The sequence below is a fragment of the Ceratotherium simum genome, chromosome 26 (genome assembly GCF_057802395.1).
Source record: "Ceratotherium simum simum isolate JZ-2026a chromosome 26, ASM5780239v1, whole genome shotgun sequence".
NCBI classification, from domain to species: domain Eukaryota; kingdom Metazoa; phylum Chordata; class Mammalia; order Perissodactyla; family Rhinocerotidae; genus Ceratotherium; species Ceratotherium simum.
The window spans coordinates 42,927,933-42,945,934 of record NC_141925.1 but is presented as its reverse complement, the minus strand read 5'-3'; the positions used below and the strand labels follow the sequence as shown (position 1 = coordinate 42,945,934).

General features: G+C 38.5%; 1 protein-coding gene across 2 annotated transcripts in view; it reads right to left on the bottom strand.

Moving 5' to 3' along the window:
• The window catches only part of POM121C (POM121 transmembrane nucleoporin C), a 26,585-nt gene extending 8,583 nt beyond the window's left edge, over positions 1-18,002 (bottom strand). The window contains exons 1-8 of one of the 2 annotated variants that reach the window (XM_087417723.1): positions 17,418-18,002; positions 16,417-16,632; positions 15,933-16,091; positions 13,990-14,070; positions 12,456-12,627; positions 2,340-2,393; positions 1,262-1,353; positions 539-612 (exon numbers count right to left, since the gene is read on the bottom strand). In XM_087417723.1, the coding sequence (XP_087273849.1) occupies positions 539-612; positions 1,262-1,353; positions 2,340-2,393; positions 12,456-12,627; positions 13,990-14,070; positions 15,933-16,091; positions 16,417-16,632; positions 17,418-17,986 (1,417 nt within the window). In that variant the 5' untranslated portion in view covers positions 17,987-18,002. The remainder of the gene's footprint in view (positions 1-538; positions 613-1,261; positions 1,354-2,339; positions 2,394-12,455; positions 12,628-13,989; positions 14,071-15,932; positions 16,092-16,416; positions 16,633-17,417) is intronic. The other variant, XM_004442124.3, reaches the window with a different exon arrangement.

Here is an 18,002-nt window from a genome sequence, read left to right as displayed (position 1 = left end):
TCTGGCCATACTGAGGCAGCGTCCCACATACAGCAACTAGAAGGATGTGCAACTATGACACATAACTATCTACTGGGGCTTTGGGGAGAAAAAGGGGGAAAAAAAAGGAGGAGGATTGGCAATAAATGTTAGCTCAGAGCCGGTCTTCCTCAGCAACAAAGAGGAGGATTGGCATGGATGTTAGCTCAGGGCTGATCTTCCTCACAAAAAAAAAAAAAAAGAATATAAAGAGAAAATTGCTCCAAATGCATGTATATAACTGCTTACTGGACAATAACTACCTGGATTGCTCACAGATATCCCAACCTAAGCTTATTCCTACCCCACAGTTATCCTGGGTTTTACTGTATTTTCTGTGTCACCTTTCTCCCTTACCAGACTATAAACCTCTAAAGGACAGGAACTTCTACCTCTGTATCTACCAGGCCTTACACACAGCAATGCTCAATGCGTGTTTTCAAATAGGCAGTACTCTATACATCCTGCATCAATACTTAGACCACCACCATGAGCCACTCCTGTGCATTTATCAACTCACCCTTTTCTCCCTGGGACTCCTTGTCTGTTACCAATGGAGTCGAAGAACTAGAATGATGAGAAAGCTCCTCTTCTCTGTAGGAGGAAAAGGCAGAATTAAGTTTAGAATGACTTTCTGACAAAAAGTACTCGATAACTTCTCATACCCTCCTAACTACCAACTGGCCAAAGTCCAGAACAACCATGATTTAAGATCTCAGTATGCCAGGACAAAACTAAAAAGTCAAAAGAAAATTCCTACAGAAATGAAGGGAGGCAGTTCATGGAAGCCTCAATAAAATCTTTGTTTTGAAACAAGCACAAAATAACCATCTTCAAAACCTTACTTACAACCTGCCAAGTTGCTGAGAGTTCTAGTCACAAATCTGATCCCTAAGAGTGGCATTCTAGTTTTCTGTAGGTACCTAAAGGGTCAGCTGGACTCAAGAACATGAAGTCTACTGCCTGCTGACGTTCTTCACTCTGTTCAGTCTATTCTGTGTGGCCTCTATGCTTACACCCCAATCACTCACACTGCAGTAGGGGGAAAAGAGCCAGAGGTCCTTACAGCTAGGACGTAAGAACTATAAGAGATGACAGCAACTCAGGTTGGTACTTCACTGTCCTTCTAGAAGTAAATTTCTTGCCTTCTCCAAATCAGAGTTGCAGAAAGGCTAAGAGGCAAGTAAATGTCCCTCCTTTCCTGACCTCTCATTAATCCACACAGCAAATCATAACTGATTACCTTATTTTCTTTGCTGGCCTCTCTGGTGTCTGGGAGCGGGATGAGGCTGGGCTTGAGAAGGGTGATGAACTGGGACCACTTCTCTTCCATAGCTAAAAGTTAAACAAAAGTAACATGACTGGCCCTAGTTTTGATAGTTCAGCATTCAACCTTCAATATAATTTTGTGGTTCTATTCATCACTGCATATAATGTCTCCAAAAGGAGACTAAAAAAGTGATTAAAAAATCTTTCTTCGTGAAGAAAGGCTCCTGACAAGAAAGTCAACTCCCAGAATTAGCTATGGGAAACAGAAGTCTGAAACAGAAATGGAATGCTAACTAATAAATGTAGAAGGAATCAATGTACTTTTTGCATATATTAAAAAGTGGAATATTACATTCATAATGGTTTAGAGCTATGATGCAGGCAAGTTTACTCTATATTGCCTATGGAAATAAAGTAAATTAAGAAACTGTTCCAGTGAACATAAGCCAGTAATCTAATTTAGTCTTGCTTTCATTAAATTTTCAGTTTTACTTTATTAACTTTATTTTAAAAAATATGCTATCATGACATTTATGACTTTTGCAACATCTATGGTATTTACTGTTATATGATAATTATCTATATATCTGTCTCTTCTACCAGGCCGAGTCCCTTGATAGCAAAGATGGTCTGTTTTCATCTCCTCCTCCTTCAAACTGGCCTAGCAGCAAAGTAACTGACAAAGAGTAAGCACTCTACAAATAGTTTCATTAAGTCTTTAGCCTAATTACAGAGATACTAAAGTATCACTGTGGACATTTTTCCTACTAAGAAGCTTCTAGTGATTTCTAACTCAGTAACAGTTGTATCATATAAGCACAAACAAGGAGACAACAATGCTTAATAAAAGTTCAAAAGAGGAAAAGAGAGATTTAAAATCAAAGACAAGTGGTAAGATAGTGGAACAGTTCTATAAGACTAATATCAGAAAACTCAAGGTTCAGAATGACCTTGAGAAAAATGCTGAATCAGTAACTGTTTTTTATGTTATTCTCAGGTAAAGAATAAGAAAGAACAGATATTTGAAAAAAACAAATGCTTTTACACCTTACATTTTTAATGAAGTGCCAAAGGTGATTCTGATGTTTAGCAGGGTTGAGGACAACCTGGTTCAACAATTGGGGGGAAAAATATTTTATCTCTACTTCACAGAACTGTACATACACACACAATCCAGGTATAATAAAGATTTACATGTAAGAAGTCTAACAAACAAAAGAACCATAAAAAAATAGATGAATTGTTAAATAACTTGGGGTAGGGAAAAGACTTTCTATTCCAGAAACAAAAGAAAGAAAACTGACAGACTGTTACATAAAAAATAAGAATCTCTCCATATAAAAATATTGCCACATGGGAAGGAGACTTTACTGTACACCCTTTGTACCATTTGAATTTTTAACCACACTAATGTTTCCATAAAATAGAAATGAAATCTATGTGGGCAGGAAACAAACTCCCTAAAAAAACAAAACCATAAATAAAATTGAAAGGCAAATATTTTTAATTAAAGTCATGAGTTAATATCCTTAACGTGTAAAAATGGAAGTCTTACAATTCCATATAAATATAATGAACATATCAAATGAAAAGTGGGCAAAGACTACAAGGCAAATCATAAAAAGAAATAGTCTATGCGTCTAACAGTCAATTTAGTTCTGCATCCTAATTCAATTTTCGTTGAGTTCCTACTTCATAAAGGTACTACACCCTTATACTTTACACAGAATGCAAAGATAAGCAAGACCACTCCCAACATCAAGAAGTTTACAATCTGGAAAAGAAACAGGACAGTACACAAACTGACTATAACAGCCAAAAGATAAAAGAGGTCTCTAAAAAGGAGCCCAAGAAGAAAGAGATTATGCAGAGTTTGGTTAGAAGAATCAATAAAGGACGAAGGTGACATGTGAGATGGCCCTTCATGATGTGCCAAAAAACACCTGAAGACAAACTTTACAGGCTTGCAGTGGGATGGACGCATCATTCCAGATGGAGAACAGAACAAGGAAAGAGAAGGAAGCAGGGAAGTATTAGGTGCTCTTAGAAGATAATAACTTTTCTGGTTTGGCTTAAATATAGGGTATATACAAAGGAATAGTAAGAGACAAGGTCACAAATGCAAGCTAGGGGTTTGAAGTTATGAAGTCCAGGGTAAATATTCCTACTTTGGAAAACGACAAGTCTTATAAGACACATGGAGGTATCATGCCATGTACAAAGAGGTCAGAGGAGAGTTCACTTTCTATAATTGGTACCAGTCTAACATTTGCAATGATTTTATAACATCAAAGCTAGAACTTCTAGTTTGAACAGCTGTTGTTTTGGGTGTTTACTAGTGTTCCTCTGGAAAAATACAATTAAGTCAAATATCTATACCATCACTTGCACCAAATATGAGAGCTGTCATCTATATTGGTTACTGGGGATATTCACTAGTTCAGTACACATTTCTTTCAAAGAAAAGCTTTAACATAAAGAATTTTCATATTACTTTAGTCTCCCTAAGACTTACTTCTGAGAATTTATCATATACTCAAATATCACACATCAATAGGGGACTGGTAACTACTTACAATAGACTGCACATTAGTATTAGTGTCAGTGTGTGTATTTCTTGCAGCAGGTCACAGGCTCTACTGAGAGGGAGGGTGCTTAAAACAAAATCTGACCATGTTTCAGACAATGGCTGATTATGTTGTTTTAGACCAACCCTCCTCCTGCTGAGGACAAGAAGAAAATGCTGAAGAAAATATGAAATACATCTGTTTGAAGGTATGATGGTACGGAAGAGCTACCAAGGTGGTGAGACCTTGTGGAAACAAGACAGGGAAGAGGAGCCAAGAGGTGAGCCCCACATTCATGCCGACTTTTTCCCTCAGGGTGATTGCCAATTCCAAAAGTAAAAGCTGCAGCTGAGAGGCTAAGAAAAGCTTCGGCAGTCTCTTAAGGCTGGAAAGACAAAAACTGGAATTCAGAGCTTTCCAAAGTAGAGGGGCCCTAATAAACGCTTCAGGCTTTTGGTTGGGATCCCAAAGGCTACATACTAGGATGCAGGGCCAATCAGAAATAAACCAGCCCTCACAAGAACCGACAACCAACACAGAATCATGTCAGTTCCAACAGGACAGAGGTCACCTGCTCCTGTCCTAGCTGCTTGCTAGAGGCGAAAGCACCTTCCCTGGAGGAAGACACCATCAGGCAGTTTCAAGTCCTCATGACAGGTTTTTTCAATGTCTGACAGAAAACGAGAAACAAAATGACAACAAAATCAAGCATATACAAAGATAATGATTGATTTAATCAATAACCAAGAGAAAAAAAGCAGACACCAGAAACAGACCACAGAAGAGTCAAATACTGGAGTCACTGAACAAGACTTCAGAGTAACTGTTTAAGAATTAAATGACAATATGGAGAATCCTGGCAGACAAATGGTAACTAAAAAAAGAATACAATAACTGAAATTAAGAATGCAATAGATGGGTTAAATGGCAGATGCCACAAAGCTGAAGAAAATTAGTAAACTAGAAAACAGAAGAACTGATGTTGGGGGAGACAAAATGATGGAAAACACAAAAAGAGACAAACATGGGACACAATGAAAAGGGCTAACGTGTCCTGGAATACTAGAGACAGGAGAGAAAACAGGGCAGAACAATATCTGAAGAGAGAATGACTGAGAGTTTTCCAAAACTGTCAAAAGACATCAAGCCACACAACAAACTCCAAGGAAGATAAACCACAGCTGAGCACTTCATCATAAAATTTCTTTTCAAGTGAAGATGGAACATTTACCGAAACTAAACATGTGCTTGGCCATAAAGCAAATCTCAAAACATTTTAAGGATTGATTTGAGTATATCCTCTGACCTAGTGGAATCAAGCTAAAAAAAAGTAACAAAAAGATAACTAGAAAATTCCCAACTGTTTAGAAATCAAGCAATGGTATTCTAAGTAACCCACGAGGTCAAAGAAATCACAACGGAAATTAGAAAATATTTTGAACTGAATGAAAATGAAAAATACTTCTATTTCAAAACTAGTGGCATGCAGCTAAAGTTGAATTTACAGGAAATGTATAACCTTAAATGCATATATTAGAAAAGAGAAAAGACTGAAAAACAAACAAAAAAAGGTGATCTAAGAATCCATATTAAAAAATCAGAAAGAAATCCTAGAAAATGAAACATGAAAAAAAATAAGGAAATAATATCTATATGGGCAGAAATTAAAGAAACAGAAAAACATATAATAGAGTGGCTTCTAAAATTGTTTTTTTGGCAATATAACCTTGGAAAAGCAACCTCCTTAATCCAATAAAGGGTATCTACAAAAAATCTACATCAAATGTCATATGTAACACAAAACATGGAAAATGCTCCCTCTGAGATCAGGAAAAACAAGACAAGGATGTCTCCTATCACTTCTATTCAAGGATTGAGGTCTACTTTATTGTACTAGAGGTCTTGGCCAAGTGCAATAAGGCATAAACAAACAATATAAGGATTGCAAAGTAAGGGACAAAAAACTGTCATTATTGTAGACAACATGATGTACATACAAAAATCCTAAAGAATATACAGATGAATATTCAGAATTTAGCAAATTTTCCAAATACAAAAATCAGTTGTATTTCTATACATCAGCAACAAAATTTTAATATATTATTTATCATAGCATCAAAAACATACACCTAGGAATAAATTTAACGAAAGATATGTAAAACCACTTTACATAAAAGTTCAAAATGATGTAAATAAAGGATATACCATGTTGATGGATTGGAAGATTCAGTATTGTAAAAATGTCAATTCTCTCCAAAATAACTGGTAGATTAAAGGCAATGCCAATCAATATCTCAGCAAGGTTTGTTTTTTTTTTTTTGGTGGAAATTGACAAGCTGATTCTAAAATTATATAGAAATGCAAAGGGCCAAGATCCAAGACAACTCTGAAGAGGAATGAGAGAAATGAGAAAGTTAGATGACTTAATTCTACTAGATATCAAAACTTAAAGACTGTGTGGCACAAGGTGAAAAAACAGATGGGCACAAGGGTAGAAAAATAGACCAAGGGAACAGAACAGAATCTAGAAATTGATCCACATATATATGGACACTTAAATTATGACAAAGGCAGTGCAGCAGAGCAATAGGAAAGAATGGTCCTTTCAATAAATGTTGCTAAGTAAAATGGATATTTACATGGAAAAACACTAATTTTGATCCCTACCTCACATCATACACAAAAATCAATTTCAAGTGGATTATAGATCTAAATGTGAAAGGAAAAATAATACAGCTTCTAGAAGGTAGCATAAGAGAATATCATCATGACTTTAGGTAGGCAAAAGTTTCCTAAACAGTATACAAAATATACTAACCATAAGGGAAAAGACTGAAAGAGTGTGAAATGGTGAGCCAGAGAGTAGGACACTTATTTGTTGCAACACATATAATTCACAGAGATCTTGTATCTGGAATATATAAAGAACTTATATAAATCAGTAAGAAAAAGACAGACAATCTAATAGAAAAGAGCCAAGAAACTTGAACAGGCATTTCATAAAAAATGATATATAAATGGCCAATGAACAGTTCATATTTTGTTTTCGTTAGTAATCAGGGAAATGCAAATTAAAACAGCAGTGAAATACTACTTCACACCCACAGGAATGGGTAATTAAAGAGACTAGCAACGCTAAAATAAGTGTTAGTGAGGATGTGTAACCACAGGAACAAAATCTTATACTGCACTGCTAGGAGTATCAGCTGAAACATCACTTTAAAAAATTGTTCAACATCTACTAAAATTGAACATACACATACTTTATGTATGTGCATCAAAAGACTTATACAAGAATGTCCACAGCAGCATGATGCTTAATAGCTCCAAAATGGAAACCCAAATGTCCAATGGTAGAATGGATAAATTAACTGTGGTATATTCATTATACAGCAATGAAAAAGAAAGACCTACTGCTACATTCAACGACATGGATGAATCTCACAAGGAAAACGTTGAGCGAAAGAAGCCAAGCTCAAAAGAAAGCGTATTCTATGTTTCCATTTATATAAAGTTCAAAAACAGGGAAAACTATATGGTGCTAATATTCAGGAGGAAGGAGTAGTGATTGGGAGTGGGTATGAGAGGGGCTTTTGGGTGTTGAAAATGATTTATTACTGGACCTGGTTGGTGGTTTCATGGAGTTTTGTACACATATTTGTTTTTTTGCACATTATACTCCAATAAAAAAAAAGCCATTAAAAACAAGACAGGTTACACGACATGGAATGTTATGCAATATATAATGATAAAAAAAGATGCAAAAAAAGCACATATGCTATGATCCCATTTGTGTAAAACAGTCCAAAAATTCTCTGTATTATGTTTGCACACAGTAGGAATGTTAACAATAGGTACCTACGGGATGGAGACTGGGATAGCCAGAACAGGGGAATTTTACTATTTACTTAACAGTTATCTATACTTAAAAATTTCTGAAACCAGCAAAGGTAATACACATGTACACATGTTACAAATTCCAACAAGTAGAGCATACAGTCAAAATTAAGTTTCCTTCCTATCTCAATACCAGTTTTTAATATATCCTGTCAGAATTATTCCATGCACACTAAAAGATTAAAGAAACCAGCAGCACAAATAACAGAGAACACTATACACAGTGCACCTTGCTTTTTTGTGTGTGTGTGAGGCAGATCAGCCCTGAGCTAACACCTATTGCCAATCCTCCTCCTTTTTTTCCCCTTTTTCTCCCCAAAGCCCCAGTATATAGCTGTATGTCATAGTTGCACACCCTTCTAGTTGCTGTATGTGGGACGCCACCTCAGCATGGCCGGACAAGCAGTGCATTGGTGCCCACCCAGATCCGAACCCGGGCCGCCAATAGTGGAGCACGCGCACTTAACTTAATGGCTAAGCCACGGGCCCGGCCCCCTGCACCTTGCTTTTTTTATATAACATATTTTTCAGATCATTTACATCAGCGCCCATTAAGCTGCCTTATTCTTTTCAATAGTTACATAGTATTTCAACTTACGAACTAGTGTAAGTTAGTTATGCAACCAGCCTCCTGAAAAGGTACATTTACATTGTTTCCAAGCTTCTGCTATTAAAATAATGCTACAGTCAACATCCTTCCTTGTATACGTCTTTGAGTGTATGCGTATATGTGTAGGATTAATTCCTAAAAGCAAACCTGCTGGATCAAAGGGCACATGCATCTTGAATGTGGGTAATTACTGCCATGCTGCCCTCTAGAGGACTGTACCAACTCACACTCCCACCAGCAAGGCATGAGAAGCCTGTTTTCACAAACACTTTTATGGTTTCTATTTTACACTTAAATCTTTAGTTCACTTGGAATATGTTTCTCTAATATGTGAAATGCTGCTCCACCTCACTCAAGAAACACAAAATAAATACGATTCCTCACCTGTCAAACTGATAAAAACCCAAAGCTATGACAACTTCATCTGTTGGTGAGACAGTGGAGAAAAAGTCACTGTCAAAGTATGCTGATGGGAACGCTAAATGGTACATACTCTGAGGGGAATTTAACAATATCTAGTGAAATTACACGTGCATTTAATTTTTTGTATGTGTGAGGAAGATCAGCCCTGTGCTAACATCTGCCAATCCTCTTTTTTTTTGCTGAGGAAGACTGGCCCTGGGCTAACATCTGTGTCCATCTTCCTCCACTTTATATGGGACGCCACCACAGCATGGCTTGCCAAGTGGTGCATCAGTGTGCACCCGGGATCCGAACCGGCGAACCCTGGGCCACCACAGCAGAGCGTGTGCACTTAACCACTTGCGCCACCAGGCCAGCCCATGCATTTAATTTTTGATCTGGGAATCTATTTTCTAGGAATCTATCCCAGAAGTATAATGGCCAAAATATGAAATGACATATGAACTAAAGTATTATCTGTAGCACTATTTGTAATAGCTAAAGATTGAAACAATCCACCGTTTACCAACAGAGGATGAGAGTAATTAGGCAGTTGTAAATTAAAAAAAAAAAAAGGATGAATTTCTACATATACTGCTATGGAGTGACCTCTAGTATACAGTAAGTGAAAAAAGCAAGGCTCAAACTTGTATGTATTACTACCTGAGACGTTAGAAGGTGGAGATTTACAGGTAGACACTGATTTGCATATAGTTTTGGAAAAAAATTGAAGCATAATAAAAATAAAAATGGAGAGGACAGGAACAATGTGGAGAGGAGAGATGAAATTTGACTTCTCCGAGTATATCTTGTTTTATTACATGTTCTTTGGAACAATTTAAGTATTTTACATAATTGAAAACAAACTATATCAAAAAGAAAAACATAGAAATCCCTAAAACGTTGAAATCTACTGAACAAATGAACCTCATTGTACATCAAGTTGGTGGTGTGAACAACTGAGAACAATTAATTCACGTTACTTTAAAACACACATTCTGATTATACATCCTCAGTATCCATAGAGTGATATCTACTAATGACAAAATGAATCACAAATAATTCTTAAGCTGATTTCATAAGTCTTACCGTTAATAATGACACTGATACTGTTATTTTGAAATTGTGTATACCAGGATCAAGCAAATAAGTATGAACCAACACTTTTTTGCATAAGAATACATAAAAATATAAAATCAAAGAAATTATGTAAAAAATTCTGTAATCCTAAATGTGAATTTGAAATATCAATATGAACTAATGATTTAGAGTCCTCTTTCTAGAGGATATGTATATCTTAACTCTCCTAGAATCCAGCTTGTAGTCTTTAAATATCATTTCCAACTGAAAGAAACCAAGGCTATTTGAAGAAATACCCAACCTCAGTCTGGGCTGGAAATGTACAAGATGGAGTTTTGGGTGGCGGGGGGGCAAAAAAGCAATGAAGCTGTCTATCAACGACTACTGGGGTCTAAACAAAAGGATACAGGAGCTAATTTTAAAGGGCTCCCACTGGCCAAAGCTGGAAAAGTTTGCACATCAAAAACAATAACTACAGTGTATAGAAGCTCCTGAACTTCATAAAAGTTCAGAAATTCATAAATAACAAAGCAAATACTTTACTGGCCACCTTTAGAGTTAGCTATGGTATCAATGCTTTCTTATTATCCTGTCATTCCCATAGGCAGGGCATGTTCTTCCATATAGAATTTCTGTTAATAAATGCAAACCGAACGACAGAATTAAAATATCACCATTTTGCAACTTAATAAAACAATGGACCTAGGCAAAGATGATAAATGGCTGCTAAAATCATTAGATGAAAAGCTCACAAGAAAATTAAAATGAAGGGATCAGATGGACAACACCTGAACCCTGTGATCAATATTAACTTTACAAAAGGGAGGCGACCAGATATCACGTGCTCCTGATGTGGTGTGACATGAAGTACACAGCACCACCTCTAGAATATTCTGCCAAAATAAGTGACCCTGAGTCTAACCAAGCCTCAGGATCCAACTACCCATTTACAGAGAAAACAGGGGGTAGAGCACATGTTACAACGACACAATGATGATGCAAACTAAATCCAGAATGTGGGAAATTCTACAGAACAAAATGATCCAGTTTTTTCAAAAGCATGAAAAAAAGAAAAGTAGTGGTATTACAGATTAAAAGATCCTAAGAGACAAAAGAACCAAATGTAATGAATTGATTTGTGGTCCCTGATTCAAACAAAGTAACTGCAATAATACAGTTTGGGGTAATAAGGGCAATTTGAACATGGAGTGATATTAACTAATATTAAAGAATTATTACTGTCTAAGAGGAATCATATTGTGGTTATTAATGTTAAAAAAAAAGTTTAAAAATACGCTGAAGTATCTATAGGTGAAATGACATGTTTGCAATTTACTTTAAAACACAAGAGCAATCAGCCAGCCCTGATGGCTTAGTAGTTCAAGTTCAGCGCACTCTGCTTGGGTGGCCCGGGGTTCAGTTCCCAGGCACGGAACCACACCCTTCATCTGTCAGTTGCCATGCTGTGGTGGCAGCTCACATAGAAAAACTAGAAGGACCTACAACTAGAATATACAACTATGTATGGGGCTTTGGGGACGGAAAAAGCAAAACCAAAAACACAGAAGAGCAAAAACAAACAGGGGCGGGGGGGTTGGGGGGGGATCGGATGACACTGATGGACCAGGACTAACAAACTGCTGTTAACTATTGAAGCTTAATGGAAGTTCACTATGATATTTTCTTTTCTTTTACGTACATTTGAAATTTGACATAATAAAAAGATTTTAAAAATAGGGTAATGAGTATGTACTTAATAGGCCTGTTGTGATGATTAAATAAGGAAATGCATGCAAAGTGCTCAGGATAGGGCCTAGCATAGAATAAGTGCTCAAGGTAAAGGTTATTATTTTTATCCTCTTCTTTTCATTTCCACAACTGCTCTGGCTTAGGCCTTCATCTTTCATTCATATTACTGTAAAAGCCTTCTGGATTGCTTAATTTATCTCAAAATTTTTCTCCCCTCAAAAATCTTCCTCCACACCTGCTTTATTTTTTCTAGCTACTATATATTGGGTACCCACTTACTGACAAGCATTGTAATGGGTACTTTTCAAACATTACCTTCAATCTTTACAACAATCTTTTAGAGATGAGAAAAAGAGTTTAAGTGATATACCTGCCCAAGGCCCTATAGCTACTAAGTGTCAGAGCCAAGAGTTGAACCCAAGTCTGTCTGGTAGCAAAGCTTGCTCTGCTCCTTATGCTATACCACATCCTCTTTCTAAAAACAAGTTACGATCACTTCTTATTTAGAAAACTTTCACTAATTCTCGATGCCTATAGGATGAATTTCTTTTATGACCCTATGCAATCCAAACTCGATCTACCTTTTCAATCAAATTAATACCATTTATTGAATTATTCATCCTGTGTCCATTTATCTGCAATAACGGCTCTGTCTTGTATCAGGTTTCCACAAATGCACTGGTTTACTTCCTGGGCTTTCTATTCCATTCCATCTGTTTACAGTTATCATTCAAGAGTTTGTATCTTCTGTTAGCTTAGAGGTAATCCCAACATCTGACAGATAGAAGGCAGTTAGTAAACACTGGCTAATGAATTAATGAATGCTGGGAACACATTTCTCCCATCCCACAAGATGAACATACCTGGGAGAAACCTCGAGTAGAGCTATAAGAACTGGTAATGGCATTGCGGCTAGAACTGGGGATGCCACCTGTGTACGTGCTTGTCAAGGAGCTCACAGAAGAGGTGCGGGATCTCTTATTCAAGTGGTCATCTGAGCTCTGGGAATTGAGACCTCTCTTCAGAGACCCAGGCCTAATAAAAGGGAAATAATAGTTAGATGTGCTATTGAAGGCAACATTCTTTTAAGGCTTCATCCATGGTCACAAAATCTTTCTTAAATAAACTTAATAAAAAAGCATAATGCTCCTAATTTTATTGTTAACAATTTGGCTAAATATATCCGACCAAAGTCAGGAAGGGAAGGCCAAATATTTTAAAGATTAAAAGTATGATTCCACTTACATAATATTCTAGAAAATTCACACTAATCTACAGTGACAGAAAGCAAATCAGTGAATGCCGGGGGATGGTAGCAGGATTGCAAGGAGGTACTACTAAGGGGCAGGGGGCAACTTTTGGAGGTGATGGTTATATTATCTGTGGCAATGGTTTCACAGCTGTATTACACATGTCAAAATGTATCAACTGAAACAGAAACTCCCTCTACATCTTTCCTGTAGAATAGTCATCCAACCTCTGTTAAAATGTAGACAACTCACTATCTCCTAGAGTGATGAATGTCAACCATGGACCACTTTATTCTTACGCTGGATGAAAACGTATTTCCTCTAACTTTCACCCATGGATCCTACTTGGAGCCCAATGGAGCAAGCTGTTTTCCGTCTTTCATGTGACAGTCCTTCAGTTTTTGGAGACCATTATCCTTCCCTCCCTCACTTCGTTATTCCCTTGAGATTTTTCTCCTCTGGGCTAGTACTTACAGCTATACCTTCAAAACTCCCTCACCCACCACCACTCCCCCTTAACATCACAGCTGCTTCACTCAAAATGAATTTCAGTTTGTGTACATCCTCTCTTATAGCGTAGCACACTGAACCAAACACAACATCGCACGGACAATCTGAGAGAACCAAGGAAAGCAAGACTACCACTTACCTGCCTCATTCTAGTCTTTGTTCTTCTATGCACAGACTAGGAGCACCTTAGCTGTTTTGGCAGCCATATCATACTGCTGACTCAAATTAAGCATATAATTTACCCGAAGTCTTTTCATACATATTTCTGAGCCACTTTCCCTCCCATCCAATTCTTCCTCAACTGTAGAAACTTAACGTTTATCTTAAATTTCATATTGTTGCATTTTATCCATTGCACAAACCCTGTGATCTTTCTGTTTATATACTTGGTTATTAAATATATTTACAAATCCTCTTAGCCTTAGTATATTTTATCCATATTAATGAAAAAATAGTAAAAGGAATTAGAAGACAGTTATTGTGGCAAATTACTGAAAATGTTCCTCTCTGATTTCAAAGCTTTGAACCTGAACTAATAACAATGCAAAAAGCAAAGAGGAAAATCTACAGGTCAATAACTCTGATAATGCCCTTTTTCCAAACAGTCTCTGTCTCATCCAGACGGATTCTCACTTACTTAGGCACAAAAGAAGCAGGGACTCCATTGGCCACCAGGGGCTCAAATGCTGAATGTCCACTCCCACTGCTATCGTGGCGCCTGTGACAAATCAAAAAACTCTCAATTAAATGAATTGACTTTTTTTCCCTAAAGTATAGTCTCATATTCTTGGGACCTTTTACTATTTCTATAGAGCATAAGTTCCATGCTAGAAAAGAAAAACGTTGCTTCAAATCCCAAAGATTCTGAAAAGTAAATTTATTCTAAGATTATCCTGGTAATAAGGAAAGTATGAAAATACGTCAAGACTTTTTGAACTATTCAGGTGTATCAATTATTTGCTAATTTCTCACCAAAGTAGTACAATCACAAATTTAACACTCTACCATCCACAATTAAAAACAAAAACAAAACACTTTAGGGACCAACCCACACATTCCATAGTGCTCTAGAGGTTAACATGGCAAATCTGTTCAGGAAAAACTTTACATATCACATATAAGGGTCTATGCATGGGACATAATTATTGCTTATTCCCATCATGGGAAAGATAATACAGAATCCTTAGTTATAGGCTCACTAGGGTCAAGAAAAATTACCACCCTGGAGAATATAAGAAACCTAACAACACAGGAATAGTTGTTATTCTTCTCCCCCACAACTCCTGCTTAGCTAGTCGACATTAGCTCAAACTGCTCACTTGTAAATCATCTCTCTAGTCATCATCACCTGATCTTCCTAAGTTACACAAACACACCTGCACTGATCAGTATTTCCCTACTTAATTTGGTCATCTACAGTATCAAAGACGGCCAACTATAGGATATGAACAATCTGGTCTAGGTAACGGGAACAATGGTTACATTTTTCAAGTGTGGGGTCCACTGTCTCCTCTGAAAGCACTTCTTCGACCACCTTATATAAAGAAACCCCCTTCTCATTACCCTCTGTTATATCACTGTTTTTTATCTCTATATACTTATAATCTAGAATTATCTTGTTTGTTTTATCTTTTTTTTTTGTCTCTTTCCCTCAAACAAGTCCTATGAGGACACTGTCTTGTCCACTGCTCTATCCACAGTACCTGGAATAGGCTTTGGCACATAACGGCTGCTCAATTTGCTGAATTAAAAAATGAGTAGAATCCTTAGCTGACTCCCTGGAAAGCCACAAGCAGTTCTGCATCCTAATTAGTGACTTCAACCTCCTCTCTTTCCATACTTAGGAAACAGATTGTTTACTCCATTTTCATTAAGTTATCAAAAACCAAATAATGAAATTGGTTTTATGCTCATTACTGATGAATCTACCATACTCTAATCTTCACTTTTCTTTGCCGAACATTCCCTTCAGCATAATTATGACATTTAAACTGGTGGTTACCCAAATAATTGAACACAAGGTTGTGGGAGAAGACTTTGAGCATTCTCTCAAAAATAAAATTTAACACATTTGTATCAAAAGTATGAGGCTAATGTGGCTAACAGTTGCTGGCTCACCTCTAGTACTTACCGAAAAGGTAAATTATAAAATTTAGCTAACCTGTGCCTTAGGAAATCAACAGCATTAAAGCTCTGTTACCGGGCCGGCCCTGTGGCTTGGTGGTTAAGTGCACGCGCTGCGATGCTGGCGGCCCGGGTTCGGATCCCGGGTGCGCATCGAGGCACCACTTCTCTGTCCAGCCTGAGGCCGAGTCCCACATACAGCAACTAGAAGGATGTGCAGCTGTGACATACAACTATCTACTGGGGCTTTGGGGGCAAAAAATAAATAAAATCTTTAAAAAAAAAAAAAAAAAAAAGCTCTGTTACCAAGCTCCTCCATGAAAACCAAAGAAGGGGCCCTACTAAGGCTCATAAAGCGTAGCTGGCCTCTGTACCTCTTTGGGGAGTGATCTATATTTCAATAAATCCCAGAAGTCCACGTTGGAGGGCTGTTTACTACTCTGCTGAGCCTATTACCTTCTTTTATTTTCCTGGCTGTCAGTGAATATTTGTTCTTCCTCCTCCACTGTCCTCTTCTTCCTCTCTTTGAGGGCACTCAGTACAGTCTCCTTTGCACATGGGTCTGGGGCATTACTTGATGGTGAGGACAGTGTTGAGTTGATTATCTGCTCTGGTCTGCCACGAAAGACAAGATGCTTGCGTTAAGATACTTTTATTATCATGCCACATAGCACAGACTTCAGTCAGTGGAAATCAGAAGCTAATCAACAAGCAAAAGTATGATTTATACACTCAGAGAAATTGCCCTTAGCAATTAAAGCTACAGTTTAAGGCAAAAAGCAAAAAAACAAAAGACAGTTCAACTAGAATTTGGGATTTCTCATTCAAATAAGCAGCTACTTCCTTTTTATTTGCTTTATAGTTGTTTTGTCAAAGGAACCACCATAGAGGAATGAAGTGGACACAAACAGAAGTCAATTCTTTTGACAATTATACTCACATTGAAGAACGAGTCAATTTGCCATCAGGAGGAGCAATCCTTACTGTCACTGGGCTGCACACCATTTTGGAATTCCGAGGAGACAGCACAGCCTTCTTGTGATAACCATTCCAGCACACTGTGGGAAGTACCCCCAGAAAGGAATACTGGGCCTGCTGGATTGGATATCGTCTTCGAGGTGTTATTACAAACCGATTTGATAAAGTCCCACAATCCCTGTGGAAAATGAGACACACATTATGGAACCAAAGAAGCTTAAAAGAATGTCAGAAAATTTAAATGACTGAAGAAAGAACCACATGAGTTCAGACATTTTCCACCGAGTTTAAACCTCTTTCTAAGCAACACAGAACACAGTATTTTTATGGCAACTTTCCCCCTTTCCATCTAAGGGCAGAAAGTGGCAGCTGCTTTACAGGTGTCCCTACAACCGACTTCAACAATTTGAGAGGGAAATTGAAAACCTTGCCAACATAAGTAAAACTACAATGGAAGAAAAGTGTGCGTTAGGACACGCAGGGAGGAACTTTTCAAGAATCTTTCAATCTTTTATGCTAAGTCATCAGTAATACACACCCAAAATCAAACATTTTTAACACCTGAATGTTCTTCTCAACTAAATGTACTTATCAAGAATCTAATATTTTCACAAAATTTTTGTGTTCTCTTGTATCACTCAGCTATTGGGACTAAATGAAAATGTTTCTTTAATTTGAACATCTTTATCAACAAGTTTTATCAATCACAGAGGTGTTTCCTGGGAATACCTCTTTGAGCTCGGTTGATAAGATTTCTTTTATTGGGCTTTGACATCACATCTCATTCCAAATGTTAAAGGGGAGCAGGAGACGGTTAACATGCACCAAGGTGTTTAAGGAGGACAAAACGAAACAGAACCCACTTTGGACTTAATGAAAAACAAAATCGGACTTAAAGGTCAAGTCCTCAATTCAAAGCCAGTCGACAGAAAGGAGGGTCTGGGGAAGATCAACCTATCTTACCGGCGGGAAGGCGTCCTCGGGGAGCGGAGAAGAGGAGTGGGGAGAGTGGGGTGAATGTGGCGAACGCGATGGGCCGGGTGAGCGGGCGGCGGGGAGCGGATGGGTGGGCGGCGGCCAGGCCTCTCTCGCAGGCCCCTGGCCTCCAGCGCGGGGGCAGGCTGCGGGGGGCCGGGCTTGCCCAGGTAACTACCCATAAGGAGCAGTTCAGCGGGGTCGGGTCCTTCGAGCAGGGTCCGCGGTTCTAGGAGGTTTCCGTTTACTGCCGACTTGGCCGGAGGCGAGGCGAGCAGTGTTCGCTGGCGCCGCGCGTTCCGAACGAGCGAGGAGAAGCCGCGCGAACCCCGGGGCTCGCGGCTCAGTCCCCACCAGGCCGCGGTAGCCCCCACAGCCAGCCAGGCCAGCGCGGCCGCCGCCGGCACCAGGTACAGCACGAGGCCAAGCAGCGACAGGCCGAAGAGCGCCGCTCCAGCCGGCCCGCCGAAGCCCCAGCCCCGGCCCCGGGCGTCCCTGACGCTCGCTATCGGCCGCCGCCGGTCGCCACCTCCAGCCGCCGCAGCCGCCGGAGACATCGCGGCTCCGCGCCGC